General features: G+C 45.3%; 1 protein-coding gene across 1 annotated transcript in view; it reads left to right on the top strand.

Moving 5' to 3' along the window:
• LOC139379418 (dynein, axonemal, heavy chain 2) overlaps positions 1–20,000 on the top strand; it is a 220,099-nt gene that overhangs the window by 25,433 nt on the left and 174,666 nt on the right. Inside the window, exons 9-14 of the mRNA XM_071122228.1 lie at positions 8,188–8,275; positions 9,073–9,278; positions 14,159–14,288; positions 14,942–15,124; positions 17,312–17,526; positions 17,854–18,000. Of these exons, the coding sequence (XP_070978329.1) occupies positions 8,188–8,275; positions 9,073–9,278; positions 14,159–14,288; positions 14,942–15,124; positions 17,312–17,526; positions 17,854–18,000 (969 nt within the window). The remainder of the gene's footprint in view (positions 1–8,187; positions 8,276–9,072; positions 9,279–14,158; positions 14,289–14,941; positions 15,125–17,311; positions 17,527–17,853; positions 18,001–20,000) is intronic.

The raw sequence follows: 20,000 nt of genomic DNA, 5'->3' as shown, positions 1-20,000 counted from the left end.
CGTATCTCAGAGCCATATCAAATAGCCTATCACGTTTGTAAAATAGAGTTGAGAAAGAAGCTGAGAACCTCCTCTTTCCAACTGTGACAACAGGATAGCTCTGTTTCCCCCGCAATTGGATTTAAAAATGTTATACAATCAGAACACTTTATTTTCTCCCCGGAGCAGTTTGTTTGCCCCCGGGAAAGGAGAGAGTGGCTTGCCTGACATAGCAGCAGGCCCCAGCGAAACAGGTACAGGGGCAGGCAGACACTTTCCTTATTGGAATCATGAGGATAATATACTTTACTGTTTGACCAAATCATGGTTTTAGCCGCCTAAAAAAAGTGAGGTATTTGTATTTATTATGGATCTGAATTAACTGCTGCCAAAGCTTCAGCTACTCTTCCTGGGTCCAGCAAAATTAAGGCAGTTATCCAATTTTCAAAACATTACAATACATTCACATGGCTCCCGAGTGGTGCAGCGGTCTAAAGCACTGCATCTCAATGCTAGAGGCGTCACTACAGACCCTGGTTCGATTCTAGGCTGTATCACAACTGGTCGTGATTAGGAGTCCCATAGGGCGGCGCACAATTGTCCCAGCATCGTCCGGGTTAGGGTTTGGCCGGGGTAGGTTGTCATTGTAAATAAGAATTTGTTCTTAACTGACTTGCCTAGTTAAATAAAGGTCACATCTTTTTTATAAACAAAAAAAATAAAACAGATTTTACAACACATTACATGTGTGCCCTCAGGCCCCTACTCTACTACCACACATCTACAACACAAAATCCATGTGTACGTGTGTATATTGTGCGTATGTTATTGTGTGTTTGTATGCATGTGTCGGTGTGTCACGTCTACTCTCGCTTCCCCTCTCTGGCGCTCGTTGTCACCAGTTTATTCATTATTACGCACACCTGCCACCATCGTTATGCGCACCTGCGCCTCAAGAGACTCACCTGGACTCCATCACCTTCCTGATCACCTCCCCTGTATCTGTCACTCCCTTTGGTTCTTTCCCCAGGCCTTATTGTTTCTGTTTATATATTTCATATCTGTACGCTACTCGCGTGTCTTCTTTTGTTCCATGCTCGTTTATTTATTCAATTCACTCCCTGTACTTGCTTCCCGATTATTAGTGTACACGTTACACTGTGCCTATGTTTGTGTTGCTTTTGCTGCTTGCATGAGTCACTTGATGTGGAATAGAGTTCTGTGTGCCAGTAGTTCAGACAGACAGCTCGGTGCATTCAACATGTCAATACTCACAAATACAAGTAGTGTTGAAGTCAATCTCTCCTCCAGTTTGATCCAGGAGAGATTGACATGCGTATTGTTAATATTAGCTCTCTGTGTACATCCAAGAGCCAGCCGTGCTGCCCTGTTCTGAGCCAATTGCAAAAAGTTCCTCTTTTGTGGCACCTGACCACACGACTGAACAGTAGTCCGGATGCAACAAAACTGTTGATAGTGCTGTTAAGAAGGCAGAGCAGCGCTTTATTATGGACAGACTTCTCCCCATCTTAGCTACTGTTGTATCAATATGTTTTGACCATGACAGTTTACATTCCAGGGTTACTCTTAAGCAGTTTAGTCACATCAACTTGCTGGATTTCCACATTATTCATTACAATATTTAGTTGAAGTTTAGGGTTTACTGAATGATTTGTCCCAAATAAAATTGTTTTAGTTTTTTGAAATATTTAGGACTTAGAACTTATTCCTTGCCACCCATTCTGAAACTAACTGCAGCTCTTTGTTAAGTGTTGCAGTCATTTCAGTCTCTGTAGTAGCTGATGTACAGTGGGGCAAAAAAGTATTTAGTCAGCCACCAATTGTGCAAGTTCTCCCACTTAAAAAGATGAGAGAGGCCTGTCATTTTCATCATAGGTACACTTCAACTATGACAGACAAAATGAGAAAAAAAATCCAGAAAATCACATTGTAGGATTTTAATGAATTTATTTGCAAACAGCAGACTATGATCGATAATGTCAGAAGACTCACTGAAGTCTAACAAAACAGCCCGCACAATCTTTTTAGCATTAATTTTTGTGCTGTGTAATGTGCTGTGCCTGTTGAATGTCCTTCCCTATAAGCGTGCAGAAAGTCTGTTTGTTTACTGTAAAATAGCATTGTATCTGGTCAAACACACATTTTTCCAAAAGCTTACTATGGATTGGTAACAGATTTGATTGATCAGCTATTTGAGCCAGTAAAAGGGACTTTACCATTCTTAGGTAGGGGAAATACTTGTGCTTCCCTCCAGGCCTGAGGGCACACAGTTTATAGTATGCTTAAATGTAAGATATGGCAAATAGGAGTGGCAATATCGTATGCTATTATCCTCAGTAATTTTCCATCCAAGTTGTCAGACCCCGGTGGCTTGTCATTGTTGATAGACAACAATAATTGTTTCACCTCATCCACACTCACTTCACGGAATTCAAAATTGCTTGTCTTTCATAATCTGGTCAGATATTCTTGGATGTGTAGTGTCAGCGTTTGTTGCTGGCATGTCATGCTTAAGTTTGCTAATCTTGCCAATGAAAAAAATCATTAAAGTAGTTGGCAATATCAGTGGGTTTTGTGATGAATGTGCCATCTGATTCAATGAATGATGGAGCGTTGTAGGCCTTTTTACCCCAAATTTAATTTAAGGTGCTCCAAAGCTTTTTACAATCATGCTTTGTTTCATAGTGTAGTTTCTTCTTCTTTTATTCCGTTTAGTCTCATGACTTCTCAATTTGCAGTACGTTTGCCAATCGGTTGTGCAGTTAGACTTATTTACCAATTATTTTGCATTATCCCTCTCAACCATACCATTTTTCAATTCCTCCTCAATCTGTGGGGATTTAACCGTTTCTAGTGTAATTTTCTTAATGGGTGCATGATTATCTGTAACTGGGATTAGCAATTTTATACATGTGTCAAGTGGAGCATCTGGTTGCTTCTCATTAAACACCATGGGCCAACAAATATTCTTTACATCAACAACATAGGAATCACTACAAAACTTTATTTAACTAGGCAAGTCAGTTAAGAACAAATTCTTATTTTCAATGACAGCCTAGGAACAATGGGTTAATTTAAAACGGCCTTGTTCAGGGACAGAATGCCAGATTTTTTTACCTTGTCAGCTCGATGATGACCTCTTATACTCTTTATAGGCCCAGCCTATTGGAACGTTGGTTTTCCTAGATATGGCTACTATATTATGATCACGTGTAATGTAAAATGTGCAGCTCGCACCAATGCGAACAATACATTTTTTTGCTTGCACAGCCAAGCCAAAGGGTTGCAAGATACGACTAAAGGGTCGCAGTCTGGAGCCCTGCGATCACAAAAAAAAGAGTGTTTTTTTTCAGGCCCTTCTTGTAGATGTATAGTACTGTCTGTGCTTTTGCCTGGAGGATGCCTGTCCTAGGCTCCTAGCACTTCTCTGCAATGTTTATATTAGTTTTCACACTGTCTCCACCCGGTTGTTGTTGTTGTGGTTCAGGTGGTGTTGAGATGATAAGGTTGTGTCTCTGAGGCTAAGCTAATATCTGTTTTAAACACAGGTGAATCATCTTTGTTCTGTTTGTGTGTGTGTGTGTGTGTTACCTTCTATTCCGTCTCACCCTCCAGGCTTATCGCGGTACACAGCTGGGGGTAAGGTGACTAGCTAGTAGCTAGCTTTTCTTTGAGCCTGTAGAGGGCCGTGGTATTATTGTTCAGAAGCTCGGTCGTGAACCTAGCCATTGTGTCGCATCAAACGGAATAAACACACAGATAATCTGGGTAATGTGCCGTTCATGTGGATCACTGACTGACATTCACCTCACTGTGTGTGTGTGTGTGTGTGTGTGTGTGTGTGTGTGTGTGTGTGTGTGTGTGTGTGTGTGTGTGTGTGTGTGTGTGTGTGTGTGTGTGTGTGTGTGTGTGTGTGTGTGTGTGTGTGTGTGTGTGTGTGTGTGTGTGTGTGTGTTTGTGTGTGTCACACAGCATGTGAGCATAACAACTTTTAAGGTAGTATAAAATCCCCCCCATAAAAATGCCTGATTCCATTTTTCCCCAAATTCCGTTTTCTCCGCTTAGTTTTTCCAGGTTTCCGTTTTTCCCCCATTTTTTTTCAGGTTTTCGCTCTCAACATCTCACTTAATAGAAAAACAAAAAAAATGGATGTTGTAAGTGATGTTTAAACCACATCAGGAGAGCATTTTTGAGGTCTAGGAAAAATTGTAAGAAATGTCGATTTTGAGGTGTTGCAAATGAAACATGAAATCACCCACAATTGAAATCCTCCATAACTTGCTTTCCTGTGATCGTGGCCCAGGCCAGTCATTTTCTCATTCGAGGCCATTCGTTTTCACTTGGTGCTGGCCCGTTGTGCCACTGGTAAATCTATCTGAATGTCAAGCCTTGCAGTGTAGTTACGCTTTAATGCAAGTGTGCACCAGGAAGAGACATTTGTTTGGTTAAGCGGTGTTGCTGTAGCGCTCATGTGATTGCAGAGTCTGGAAAACAAATAGACACTGGATTGATTGATGCAAATTATGAAATGATATCATTTTTCCAGGTAGGTGTCGGATACTTTCTAGTTAACATTTCATTGAGAACTTATTTGGGGTTTTTGGGAAAGTCTTTCCATCTCAACCAGACGAAGGTCATCATTAGCATTGTCGCTAACGGCTACACAAGGTGTACAAACCGCACACACACAGTACACACAGACAGGGGCATTCCTGTGCTATTTCAGGAAGTTGCATGACAATACGAGTCACTGATGCATTTTGTTAATGTCTTACGATTCACTTTGGCAAATTAATGCATTTTCTAATAAGTCCAATAGATTTAGTTGATTTCCTACTAAGTTAAAATCCTCGTGGCGTTCTTTACAGATTTTGTTAGGGCCCTACAACTGTCTTACATCACACACAGTGGTTGGTCCGCTACAAAGCTACAGCGCTACAGAACAGTAGATCTTCTCTCCTCTTATTGGATGCTTTCCTCAGACAGACAGACAGACAGTAGGATCTCTGGCGCCTGTTGGGTTGACATGACAGTCATGCTTTTGTCTGTTATTACCACACACACACAGACACTTTTGTCCTCTGCTCTCTCTCAGTTAATTAGGCTGAAAATTGGAGGGATTTACGCTTATCCAGACGCCCAAACTTTTTTTATTCGTTATTCATCCCAGAGGGTTAGTTAAGTTGATCAAATTACCCTGATTTACAGCATAGCACACGCACGCGCGCACACACACACACACACACACACACTAGTTACAAGTTGGCCTTTTCACCAGAACACCATTAACCTTAGCATCCAATTTTATTTAACAAGGTTAATCAAGAGAGACCTGGACCAAGACAGCACCATCAACACATCCGTGTCAGACAAATAGACACATGACATCAATCAGACAAAAATGACATCAATTCAGTCAGCGGAACGTCAGTAGAGAACATGTACACAGAACAAGCCAGAAAAACCCCAGAGTGCCATACATCAATAATCAGAGCTTGAAACAAATAACAGGGTGACATCTAGAAACAACTACATACCTCAACAACAACACAGTAACAAAAAACAACAACAAATGAACGGGGGGGCTTTTTCAAATTCTTTGCGACTCTCAGAGCATTGGGCCAGTAACCAAAAGGTTGCTAGATCGAATCCCCGAGCTGACAAGGTGAAAATCTGTCGTTCTGCCCCTGAACAAGGCAGTTAACCCACTGTTCCTAGGCCGTCATTGTAAATAAGAATTTGTTCTTAACTGACTTGCCTGGTTAAATAAAGGTTAAATAAAAGAAATAAACAAAATGAATCCACATACAGAAACAGAGCTCCCTCTCATGCAGTCTTTAAATAGATCAGAAGAATCCAGCATGTAAAATTGAACAGTGTGAATCGCAGCCTTAAGTTCCTAAAAGAGGACCATCGAGGGTTCCAGTGGCTGTAGTATTTCTTGGCTGCTGAAGTTAATATCCTCCTGAACGAGGGAACCAGCGAGAGGCCAGGCCATCCAGGCGCTAAAGGTATCATTGAGATGATGAATGCAGTGCTACACAAACCACATCAGCTAGCGTTTCATCCGAGTCTTTGTAGGAATAAAGCCGTATAAACTTCAAACAACTTTCTTTCATCTGCAGTTACACAGAGAGAGCGAGAGAGACTCACAGATGTTCAACAACCCCACCCCCCACCCACCCACCTCGGCTCCAGTCGTTCCCTGTTCTGTTCTGAACATCTCAAACCTCCTACTAGCCAGCCTTGGGTCTATATCTCACTCTAAGCTCTCCCCATCCTTCATAGCTGGAACGTGTGTGTGTGTGTGAGTGTCGCACTCTTCATCACACCGTGTGTGTGTGTGTGTGTAGTAGAGGTTGAACGATTCGGATTTTTCAACACCGATACCGATTATTGGAGGACCAAAAAAAGACGATACCGATTAAAAATACGATTTTTATATATATATTTGTAATAATGACAATTACAACAATACTGAATGAACACTTTTATTTGAACTTAATATAATACATAAATAAAATCAATTTAGTATTTATTTATCTAGGCAAGTCAGTGAAGAACAAATTCTTATTTTCAATGACGGCCTAGGAACAGTGGGTTAACTGCCTTGTTCAGGAGTAGAACGACTCATTTTTACCTTGTCAGCTCAGGGATTTGATCACCCAACCTTTCGTTTACTAGTCCAACACGCTAACCACTAAGCTACCTGCCTCCCCATAAATAATGAAACATGTTCAATTTGGTTTAAATAATGCAAAAACACAGTGTTGGAGAAGAAAGTAAAAGTGCAATGTGTGCCATGTAAAAAAGCTAACGTTTAAGTTCCTTGCTCAGAACATGAGAACATATGAAAGCTGTTGGTTCCTTTTAACATGAGTCTTCAATATTCCCAGGTAAGAAGTTTTAGGTTGTAGTTATTATAGGAATTATAGGACTATTTCTCTCTATACCATTTGTATTTCATATACCTTTGACTATTGGATGTTCTTATAGGCACTATAGTATTGCCAGCCTAATCTCGGGAGTTGATAGGCTTGAAGTCATAAACAGCTCAATGCTTCAAGCATTACGAGAGCTGCTGGCAAACGCAGGAAAGTGCTGTTTAATGAATGCTTACGAGCCTGCTGCTGCCTTCCACCACTCAGTCAGACTGCTCTATCAAATATCAAATCATATAGTTCATTATAATATAATAAACACACAGAAAAATGAGCCTTAGGTCATTAATATGGCCAAATCCACAAACTATCATTTCAAAAACAAAACATTTATTCTTTCAGTGAAATACAGAACCGTTCCCTATTTTATCGAATGCGTGGCATCCATCAGTCTAAATATTGCTGTTACATTGCACAACCTTCAATGCTATGTCATAATTATGTAAAATTCTGGCAAATTAATTACGGTCTTTGTTAGGAAGAAATGGTCTTCAAACAGTTCGTGCCAGGCGGCCCAAACTATAGGGAACGGTTCTGCAGGTTTAAAAAATATACTTGTGTATTGATTTTAAGAAAGGCATTGATGTTTATGGTTAGGTAAATTGGTGCATTTTTTCGCAAATCATCACCATTTTGGCGAAGTAGGCTCCTTGTGGATTGCAGTGTAATCGGCCATAATCGGCGTCCAAAAATGCCAATTACCGATTGTCAGGAAAACTTGAAATCGGCCCGAATTAATCGGCCATGTAGCTCTCTGCAACTTCTACTCCCTACATTCTCTTTCCACGGCCTCCGCCCCCCTGAACCGGGTCCCATTTTCCCTCCATAACAGAAACCCTAAATGTTTGTGTTTCAAAAGCTGCGCTAGAGATGACCTTTCCATCAGGAGAAGAATGAAGTGTGAAAAGCAATCCCACTTCCAACCCCACTGCCATACAGAAGTTTGGAAGAATGAAATTATGCCAATGACAGATCATTTCTGTCCTTATCCCTTACCCCTATGGATCGGAGATCACTGTTTCTATTGCTTTTGTTTATGTCATTCTCTGTCGGCTGTGGAGATGGAGAGAGAGGCCGTGAGTGAAGCTTGTGGACTGGTTGAAAGATTGAAAGGCCGCTTAACTTTCTGTGGCTTTCTCTCACTATTTCTTTCCTTTTGTTTCACTCCCCCTCTCCCCCACTCGCTCTCTCTCTGTCTCCTTCTCTTTCTCTCTCTCTCTCCCTCTTTCTTTCTCTCTCTTTCTAGGTACTCTTCTAAAGGCTGGGTCCTGGACCAGACCAGCATCTTTGCATTGGTCGATGCCTTTATACAGAGGTGCAAAGACCTGCTGGAGGTGAGGTCTCTCTCTCTCTCTCACACACACACACACACACACACACACACACACACACCACACACACACACACACACACGCGCACACACACACACACAATCCGCAAACCGCCCGACTATGTGATCAAATCTGAGGGCCGCACCCTAACCCACTAATATAGACAATGCGATGTAGGCTACGGCCAGGTACGCACACACACACACACACGCACACCACCCAGGTACCCACGCGTGCGCACACACACACACACACACACACACACACACACACACACACACACACATTAATCATGCGTCAGAGCTCCATGGTCATAACAACACATACACTCACAAAAGAAACCACTAATGAACACACACACACAACGTGGCAAGGTTAAAATAAATGTAAATATTCACACACTGCCATCAACTTCATCTCACCTCTTCTGAATTCTCCACAATCACTTCCCCATTTGTGTCTCACACTCTTGAATACACCTTTTTCTGTGTTGCACTGTATTTTGTCTCACCATCACGCTCCTCTATTTGTCCTTCTCCTACCATGTCCCTGTCACACTGACTGTGTTACTGCACTCCTCCCTCCCTCCCTCCCTCCCTCCCTCCCTCCCTCCCTCCCTCCCTCCCTCCCTCCCTCCCTCCCTCCCTCCCTCCCTCCCTATGCTGATACTGTCACACTGTGCTGTCACTCTGCTGATCCATGTGCGTGTGCTCGCATGTGTGTACGTGCATGTTTGTGTGTCCCAACGCGGGTGCGTGTGTGATCTGTCTCCGCCGGCCTCTGACCCTCTCCCCTCCCAGGTGTGTGACTGCCAGCAGCAGTTTGCCAGGCGGGAGGAGGGCGAGCAGATACCCCTGCCCTGCTTCGCCGGACGCCAGGGTGCGGAGGTGACCCGCAGCCTGCTGGAGATGGAGTCCACGTTCGGACGCAGCCTGCTGATCCTCCAACACGTCCGCAAGGGCATCCTGGACGTAAAGAACACCTCCTGGCATGACGACTACAACAGGTACCGTCTGTCCGTCTGTCCGTCTGTCTGTTAGAACACCTCCTGGCACGACGACTACAACAGGTACCGTCTGTCTGTCTGTCAGAACACCTGGCACGACGACTACAACAGGTATCGTCTGTCCGTCCGTCTGTCAGAACACCTGGCAAGACGACTACAACAGGTACCGACCGTCTGTCTGTCTGTCAGAACACCTGGCACGACGACTACAACAGGTACCGTCTGTCTGTCTGTCTGTCTGTCTGTCTGTCTGTCTGTCAGAACAGAGGCACGACGACTACAACATGTACCGTCTGTGAGAACACCTCCTGGCACGACGACTACAACATGTACCGTCTGTCCGTCCGTCTGTCAGAACACCTCCTGGCAAGACGACTACAACAGGTACCGTCTGTCAGAACACCTCCTGGCAAGACGACTACAACAGGTACCGTCTGTCTGTCTGTCTGTCTGTCTGTCTGTCTGTCTGTCTGTCTGTCTGTCAGAACAGAGGCACGACGACTACAACAGGTACCGTCTGTCTGTCTGTCTGTCCGTCTGTCAGAACACCTCCTGGCACGACGACTACAACAGGTACCGTCTGTCTGTCTGTCTGTCTGTCTGTCTGTCTGTCTGTCTGTCTGTCTGTCCGTCTGTCTGTCAGAACACCTGGCACGACGGCTACAACAGGTTCCGTCTGTCTGTCTGTCAGAACACCTTGCACGACGGCTACAACAGGTACCGTCTGTCCGTCCGTCTGTCAGAACACCTGGCAAGACGACTAGTCGTCTGTCTGTCTGTCTGTCTGTCTATCTGTCTGTCTGTCTGTCTGTCAGAACAGAGGCACGACGACTACAACAGGTACTACCGTCTGTCCGTCCGTCTGTTTGTCAGAACACCTCCTGGCACGACGACTACAACAGGTACTGTCTGTCTGTCCGTCTGTTAGAACACCTGGCACGACGACTACAACAGGTACCGTCTGTCTGTCTGTCTGTCTGTCTGTCTGTCTGTCTGTCAGAACACCTGGCACGACCACTACAACAGGTACCGTCTGTCTGTCTGTCTGTCTGTCAGAACACCTGGCACGACGACTACACCATGTACCGTCTGTCTGTCTGTCCGTCCGTCTGTCAGAACACCTCCTGGCACGACGACTACAACAGGTACTGTCTGTCAGAACACCTCCTGGCACGACGACTACAACAGGTACCGTCTGTCCGTCTGTCTGTCAGAACACCTGGCACGACGGCTACAACAGGTACCGTCTGTCCGTCTGTCTGTCTGTCAGAACACCTGGCACGACGGCTACAACAGGTACCGTCTGTCCGTCCGTCTGTCAGAACACCTGGCAAGACGACTACAACAGGTACCGTCTGTCTGTCTGTCCGTCTGTCTGTCAGAACACCTGGCACGACGGCTACAACAGGTACTGTCTGTCAGAACACCTTCTGGCACGACGACTACAACAGGTACCGTCTGTCTGTCTGTCAGAACACCTGGCACGACGACTACAACAGGTACCGTCTGTCCGTCTGTCTGTCTGTCAGAACACCTCCTGGCACGACGACTACAACAGGTACCGTCTGTCCGTCCGTCTGTCAGAACACCTGGCAAGACGACTACAACAGGTACCGTCTGTCCGTCCGTCTGTCAGAACACCTGACAAGATGGCTACAAGAAGTACCTTTGTCTGTCTGTCTGGACATCTGTCTGTCCGTCCGTCCTGGCATGACGACTACAACAGGCATGTCTGCCTGGAGTGGATGGACGTCATACTGCTGACCTGTCTGTCTGAATACTGGGTCGTGTTCATTTGGCACCAAACTGAAGAAAACAGACTATCCTAAATGCAAATAAAAAAATGTCTACAATGAATAGGACCCTATCAATGCTCTATGCTGACATTGTGCTCCTCAGTTGAAGGAAATATTCGAGGTATTAATGATCAGAATTGCCAGCAATTACAAAATACAGGGGTAAGGAGCACCAGAAGTATATTTTTTTTAACGATTAAAATATAGCCTGTTTTTTCTTTCTGTGCCACCAAGTGTTTGGATACTACTGGTAAAGTTACCACAAGAATTATGATAACTGTCATCTGTGGTTACCAGGTTGTAAGCAAATGCTGTAACATGACTGAACAAGGTTAGCGGCTCGCAGATGGTTTATAAATGTAAAATGTAATGTGGGTCCTAACATTTGAACGTTTGGGCTAGAAACAAGACATTTTCTCTGCAGTAATGGTACAACGGTCACGAATCTGCACTCTGTGAATTATCTATGGCACTCAGAGGCTGCGGAAAAGCAAAGTAATAATTACAACAATTATTATCTGGGTTATTTAGGAGCATATGGGACCAAAATGGTTGCACTGTTAAGTGTTATAGCAGTGTCTGTCACTAGAAGATATGTAGACATACTGCATGTCTGTTTATATACTGTTTCGATCTACTAGGATCCCTGTTTACTGCAAATGCAGTATGCATTTTGAGAACGTGTACTTAATTGTTTGAAACCTGAACATTTTAGTACATATTATGAGGCATGTTTTACCTTGCTTCAAAGTAGCCTAGCCAAAATCCCACCATATTCTTGGAGGCAATTTAATTGATAAAGACTTCCATATGCCAATTAAACCAGTAGCCTATTTCTGTCATGTTCTATTGGTTTCTTTCATTGTCCAGCAGCCAAAGGCATAATCCTAGTCATATTAGCAACCCATGCTAGTTGTTGCATCTTTAGATCTCCCCTAACAACCCATGCTAGTTGTTGCATCTTTAGATCTCCCCTAACAACCCATGCTAGTTGTTGCATCTTTAGATCTCCCCTAACAACCCATGCTAGTTGTTGCATCTTTAGATCTCCCCTAACAACCCATGCTAGTTGTTGCATCTTTAGATCTCCCCTAACAACCCATGCTAGTTGTTGCATCTTTAGATCTCCCCTAACAACCCATGCTTGTTGTTGCATTTTCTCCCCTAACAACCCATGCTAGTTGTTGCATCTTTAGATCTCCCCTAACAACCCATGCTAGTTGTTGCATCTTTAGAGCTCCCCTAACAACCCATGCTAGTTGTTGCATCTTTAGATCTCCCCTAACAACCCATGCTAGTTGTTGCATCTTTAGATCTCCCCTAACAACCCATGCTTGTTGTTGCATTTTCTCCCCTAACAACCCATGCTAGTTGTTGCATCTTTAGATCTCCCCTAACAACCCATGGTAGTTGTTGCATCTTTAGATCTCCCCTAACAACCCATGCTAGTTGTTGCATCTTTAGATCTCCCCTAACAACCCATGCTAGTTGTTGCATCTTTAGATCTCCCCTAACAACCCATGCTAGTTGTTGCATCTTTAGATCTCCCCTAACAACCCATGCTAGTTGTTGCATCTTTAGATCTCCCCTAACAACCCATGCTTGTTGTTGCATTTTCTCCCTTAACAACCCATGCTAGTTGTTGCATATTTAGATCTCCCCTAACAACCCATGCTAGTTGTTGCATCTTTAAATCTCCCCTAACAACCCATGCTAGTTGTTGCATCTTTAGATCTCCCCTAACAACCCATGCTAGTTGTTGCATGTTTAGATCTCCCCTAACAACCCATGCTAGTTGGTGCATCTTTAGATCTCCCCTAACAACCCATGCTAGTTGTTGCATCTTTAGATCTCCCTTAACAACCCATGCTTGTTGTTGCATTTTCTCCCCTAACAACCCATGCTAGTTGTTGCATCTTTAGATCTCCCCTAACAACCCATGCTAGTTGTTGCATATTTAGATCTCCCCTAACAACCCATGCTAGTTGTTGCATCTTTAGATTTCCCCTCTTTCTAAATTTCTACCTGATATTTTCATCTCGGTCACATGAAACCGCTAGCATGACAACAGTGTTTTCCCGATAATTGCATTATGGTTTGAACATTCGCACACAACCTACTGCCTTGTGCGAATTGCTGTTCTTATAATGTGAATAAATAATAGTTAGTAATAGTCAATTATCAATTTTCCTAAAGGAAACCCTGGCCTATACACTTATAGCTGTGTCTGTTTTCCACACACTAATTCCAAACTTGATGGTGTAGGAGTTGGATCAATGCTGTCCAGACCCGGGACATTACCCACCAACACCTCTCTGACACAGCATTAATACATCGTTAGTATGTGTCTGACTGTCTTTTAGATGAATGACCCGGGCTGCGGTGACTACGATACGTCCCAAATGACGCCCTATGCCCTACATAGGGTGCACTACTTTTTTGACACAAAGCTCAAATGTGGTGCACTATATAGGGGATAGGGTGCCATTTGGGACACAAGCCTATCTATGAGCGAAGAGGCCCCTATGGGTCGGGCCTATACAGGGTTGTACAGCAACGCCCCTTCTTGTCATTCAGAGTTCCGGTGACAGCAGCCTATTGGACTCCTCATCTGAATAACATGATTAGAGAAGGGGGAGGTGGGGGGGAGGAGGAGGAGGAGGTGAGGGAGTGTGTGTGTGGATCCTCAGGGGACTATCCACCCCTCCATACCCCTGCACCAGGGTAGCGGGGGTGTTGGGAACAGGGGCTGGCCAGGGGGCTGGTGTGTGTTTGATGTGGATGATGGATGGGGGTCGCTGGAGGTCGTGGGGTCATAATGTTGTTGCCAAGACAGCTGGCCTTGTGTCAGGGGCAGCTGTTTCATAGCCACTCAGCACATTACTATTGGTCCAATCAATACTAGCCTACACCCTGTGGTGTGGGTGTGTGTGTCGGGGTGTGTGTGAGAGAGAGTTTTCGCTTACATGTGTGAGAAACGGTTTGATCCATGTGTTGTGTGGGTCACCATTTCACCCAATCATCAATCATGTGTGTCTGTACATGTTTTAATGTGTGTGTGCTCGTGTGTGTGCATTTTGGTAGGTTCCGTGCGGGAGTGAAGGACCTGGAGGTGATGATGCAGAACCTGATCAGCACGGCGTTTGAGACGGTCAACACCGTGGAGGAGGGCGTTCAGCTGCTAGACGTCTTCCAGCACCTGTCTGCCCGCGAGGTACACGACACACACACACACACACACACACACACACACACACACACACACACACACACACACACACACACACACACACACACACCTGCATTCATATGCCAATTTACTTCCACACACACAACACTCCTTTCATTAACCACACAGTAAAACCATTGGCACTTTATATGACTACATCTTTTTGTTACGATACGGCTGGCCAGCACAGACGTCTATTTCTTTCCTCTAAATGGACCATGCAGCATCGGGCCATTTTATCACTCTAATACTTGGGGAATAGCATTTTTCAACAATAGCAAGGCCTCTGTAGATTATTCATCCTCTGGTGCTTTTTAAAGCTTAGGGTGTGTGTGTGCATGAGTGGTAAAGGACTTTCTCACGCTCAAACTACTTTATGTACTATCTGGGAGCCATTTCATAACAGAGATAAACACTGTCGAGTAAATGCACTCTGTCTCTGCCCCTCTGTCTTTCTCTCTCTCTCTCTCTCTCTCTCTCTCTCCCCTCTCTTGCTCTCTCTCTCTCCCCCCTCCCTCCTCCTCCCTCTCTTGCTCTCTCTCTCTCTCTCTCTCTCTCTCTCTCTCTCTCTCTCTCTCTCTCTCTTGCTCTCTCTCTCTCTCTCTCTCTCTCCCCCCTCCCTCCCCCTCTCTCTCCAGGCCATCAAGAGGACCATAGACAGGAAGACGGTAGATGTCTATGGTCTTTTTAATAAGGAACTCAACCTGGTCAACAAGGAGCTGAGTAAAAAGGTGTTCCACACCCCTGCCCACATGCCCCTCCACGCTGGACAGGCCCACTGGGCTAGAGCCCTGCGGCGACGCATAGAGAGACCCATGGAGGTGAGAGGAGGGGTAGGGCCAGAGGCTACACATGGTTACAGTCTACACCGTCATTGAGAAGGGGTGATCATTAAGATATTTGTTTTATTCAACTTCATTTGAACTTTGAGGCCATAGGTCAAACCTAGCTTTAGGCCTTTTGGAGGGGAAAGGTGTCACATTCAATGAGAGTGAGGTTACATTGGAAGGACGCCTACTGTGTCGGTAAACCCACAGAGAAGAGGTACTGTAAAGGGGGGACAGGGGTTATAGCAGGCCAAAGTACTGTATAGTGGAGACAGGGGTTATAGCAGGCCAAAGTACTGTATAGTGGAGACAGGGGTTATAGCAGGCCAAAGTACTGTATAGTGGAGACAGGGGTTATAGCAGGCCAAAGTACTGTATAGTGGAGACAGGGGTTATAGCAGGCCAAAGTACTGTATAGTGGAGACAGGGGTTATAGCAGGCCAAAGTACTGTATAGTGTAGACAGGGGTTATAGCAGGCCTAAGTACTGTATAGTGGAGACAGGGGTTATAGCAAGCCAAAGTACTGTATAGTGGAGACAGGGGTTATAGCAGGCCAAAGTACTGTATAGTGGAGACAGGGGTTATAGCAGGCCAAAGTACTGTATAGTGGAGACAGGGGTTATAGCAGGCCAAAGTACTGTATAGTGGAGACAGGGGTTATAGCAGGCCAAAGTACTGTATAGTGGAGACAGGGGTTATAGCAGGCCAAAGTACTGTATAGTGGAGACAGGGGTTATAGCAGGCCAAAGTACTGTATAGTGGAGACAGGGGTTATAGCAGGCCAAAGTACTGTATAGTGGAGACAGGGGTTATAGCAGGCCAAAGTACTGTATAGTGGAGACAGGGGTTATAGCAGGCCAAAGTACTGTATAGTGGAGACAGGGGTTATAGCAGGCCAAAGTACTGTATAGTGGAGACAGGGGTTATAGCAGGCCAAAGTACTGTATAGTGGAGACAGGGGTTATAGCAGGCCAAAGTACTGTATAAGGGAGACAGGGGTTATAGCAGGCCAAAGTACTGTATAAGGGAGACAGGGGTTATAGCAGGCCAAAGTACTGTATAGTGGAGACAGGGGTTATAGCAGGCCAAAGTACTGTATAGTGGAGACAGGGGTTATAGCAGGCCAAAGCACTGTATAGTGGAGACAGGGGTTATAGCAGGCCAAAGTACTGTATAGGGGAGACAGGGGTTATAGCAGGCCAAAGTACTGTATAAGGGAGACAGGGGTTATAGCAGGCCAAAGTACTGTATAGGGAGACAGGGGTTATAGCAGGCCAAAGTACTGTATAGTGGAGACAGGGGTTATAGCAGGCCAAAGTACTGTATAGTGGAGACAGGGGTTATAGCAGGCCAAAGTACTGTATAAGGGAGACAGGGGTTATAGCAGGCCAAAGTACTGTATAAGGGAGACAGGGGTTATAGCAGGCCAAAGTACTGTATAAGGGAGACAGGGGTTATAGCAGGCCAAAGTACTGTATAAGGGAGACAGGGGTTATAGCAGGCCAAAGTACTGTATAAGGGAGACAGGGGTTATAGCAGGCCAAAGCCATCCTCAGACATATGGAGATGAACCTTAATGAAGCAAGGCTCCAGTACTCTGTAGTACTCTATGGGGAGAATCAGCCAGTTAGGGGTTGGAGCAGGCCTATCATGGCAGGGGGCCAGTTCATTGAGTCCAGGGCCCAGATTCATAAAGCATCTCAGAGTAGGAGTCCTACCGATCTACGATCAGGTCCTCCCAGACTGTCCATGTAATCTTATTAATTATCTGAAAGGCCAAACTGATCCCAGATCAGATGGATAGGGGCCCAGACATGGCCTTGGCATCTGTGTGTTTTAAACACAGCTGTGTCTGCCTGGTCTCTTTGCTTACGCAGAGCATATGGCTGGAAGGAATGTTGAAATGCATCTTTCCGGATACATTAGGCACCATAGAACAAGGGAGAACGTTCATTCTACACAGATAGGAATTTAATAAGCTCTCGGTTTTGATCAAACATTTCTCCATGAGGTAAGTGGTTGTGAGTGTTGAAGGATACAGAATATACAACAGAAACACTTAGCAACAAGCATCCTGTTAACGTTGGAGACCCGTCGGTTTTGTCTGCCTTTCTTAGCTCGTCTGTATGCTCCGTTGCTCCTTTTTTAAGACTCTTGTTGAATGACCTTGTGTGTGGTAGGTGGTACAGTGTGCCCACTTCCTGCCCCACATCGGCAGTGGAGAGGAGGTGCGTCTGGCGTACAGCCAGCTGGTCCAGACCCTGGATGAGTTGGTCCGGAGGGTCTTCTCTGAGTGGAGTCAGTCTCTGGACCGACAGAGTCTCAAGAGGCTGAACCAGCCACTCATGATGCGCTGCAAGGAGAAACAGGGCATGCTGGACATCAACTTCGACAAGTGGGTTCATACCGGAGGACACACACACACACACACACACACACACACACACACACACACACACACACACACACACACACACACTTGGAAGATGGAGGAGACTGATTATGTTAGGAGAGTTTTCGCAAACACAGACAGGCGGTTAGAGGACATGTCACAGCACACGCGGATATTCTCAGGCTCACGTGCCCTACTGACATAAAGACGCACACCGGGGTCTCTCACTCCCCTCGACACAAACACCTTCTGTATCAGACCTCTGGCATGATGCCGCGGCATCCGTCCTCTGCCAGACTGTGAACACTCCCTGTCCTTGGTTGTGTGTAGGAACATGCTGAAGATGTTCAATGAGATCCACTACTGGGAGCGTCTGCTGTTCGAGATCCCCCACTACGTCTCTGACGTCTACCAGAGGAGAGAGGAGCTCCGCAGCATGAGGGAGAGTGTGCTGCTGGTGGTACGAGACTACAACCGGTACAGACACACACACACACACACACACACACACACACACACACACACACACACACACACACACACAAGCACACATGACCGTAGACACATACACACACACTCGCAAGCGCACACACACGTGCACGTAGATACATACACACACACATATGCACGTAGACACACACACACGTGCAAGCGCACACACGTGCACGTAGATACACACACACACACACATGCACGTAGACACACACTCACACACACACATGCATGTAGACACACACACACATGCACGTAGATACATACACACACACACATGCGCGGAGATACACGCAGGCACGCACACACATAGATGTACGCAGACGGGCACGAACGCACACATGCATACACGCGCTGTCACGTTCTGACCATAGTTCTTGTGTGTTTTCCTTGTTTTAGTGTTGGTCAGGACGTGAGCTGGGTGGGCATTCTATGTTGTATGTCTAGTTTGTCCGTTTCTATGTTTGGCCTGATATGGTTCTCAATCAGAGGCAGGTGTTAGTCATTGTCTCTGATTGGGAACCATATTTAGGTAGCCTGTTTTGTGTTGGGGTTTGTGGGTGGTTGTTCCTGTCTTTGTGTTCTCTGCACCAGATAGGACTGTTTGGGTTTTGCCACGTTTGTTATTTTGTATTTGTGTAGTGTTCACGTTATCGTCTTTTATTAAACATGTTGAACATGAACTACACTGCATTTTGGTCCTCCTCTCCTTCGACGGAAGAAAACCGTTACACACACACACACACACACACACACACACACACACACACACACACACACACACACGCTGTACCTAAGTCTCTCACATCCTTGTTCAGTATGAGGCAAATTGGACTTTAAGCCTCTGTATACATGGTGCCTGGGACCCTGCAAAGTTCAGCACACCCAACACTGCTTGAAACTGAGCACACACACTGTGAAACACTGCAGATTGAAGCACACTCAGAGTGGATGTGAATTAGCACGTGGCAGGCCATGCATAGCATAATGCTCACAACTTACTGTGAGAAGAGGCCTAGCCGTAGGTCAAGTGTGTGCATACTGCGTCGACAAACTGTGTGTTAGTGTTTATATATTTCTCTGTAATTAGGGTGTCCATCCACTCTGCCCAAACAAGCTTTGGTGATGAAATTTCACTTCATTATGTTCTAAAATTAATTTCACCAAGACAAATATGATTGTTCATGTTCTGAATCGTTCAGTGGGGTCTTTCACTACCATATCATTAACATTATATCTAAAAAGTCGGATTTGGTCATCTAATACTTCTGCTAATAGACACCGAGCTCTGTTGACAGAGCGGGGCGCTTTCTCGCAGCGACTTATGAGGATTCTACATGTTGTGGTCATCTGCAAAGTTGTTTCTGCGGGTCGCAAAAAGCCAAATGAACTGAGTTAAATGTATAAGGCTTTGAAAATCAACAGCTTGTGGTACGCTCCGTGCTCCGTTGACATTTCACAGAGCTACGCTTGTTTTTGTGAGAAGTCTTCGAAAAGAACACTAAAATATGAAAATACTACATGTCATGTCTCAAAATCGATATCAGTCTTACCTCAATATGGTTTTATGTCCTCCGGATTCCAGAAGTGAGCCTGTCAGGTAGCCTTAACTCTCACACAGCATCCAGCCTAGTTGACACAGCATCCAGCCTAGTTGACACAGCATCCAGCCTAGTTGACACAGCATCCAGCCTAGTTGACACAGCATCCAGCCTAGTTGACACAGCATCCAGCCTAGTTGACACAGCATCCAGCCTAGCTGACACAGCATCCAGCCTAGTTGACACAGCATCCAGCCTAGTTGACACAGCATCCAGCCTAGTTGACACAGCATCCAGCCTAGTTGACACAGCATCCAGCCTAGTTGACACAGCATCCAGCCTAGCTGACACAGCATGACACAGCATCCAGCCTAGTTGACACAGCATCCAGCCTAGTTGACACAGCATCCAGCCTAGTTGACACAGCATCCAGCCTAGCTGACA

Source organism: Oncorhynchus clarkii, chromosome 21 (genome assembly GCF_045791955.1).
Source record: "Oncorhynchus clarkii lewisi isolate Uvic-CL-2024 chromosome 21, UVic_Ocla_1.0, whole genome shotgun sequence".
Taxonomy (NCBI): domain Eukaryota; kingdom Metazoa; phylum Chordata; class Actinopteri; order Salmoniformes; family Salmonidae; genus Oncorhynchus; species Oncorhynchus clarkii.
The sequence above is the reverse complement of the archived record's forward strand: the minus strand, read 5'-3'. Positions and strand labels throughout refer to the sequence as shown.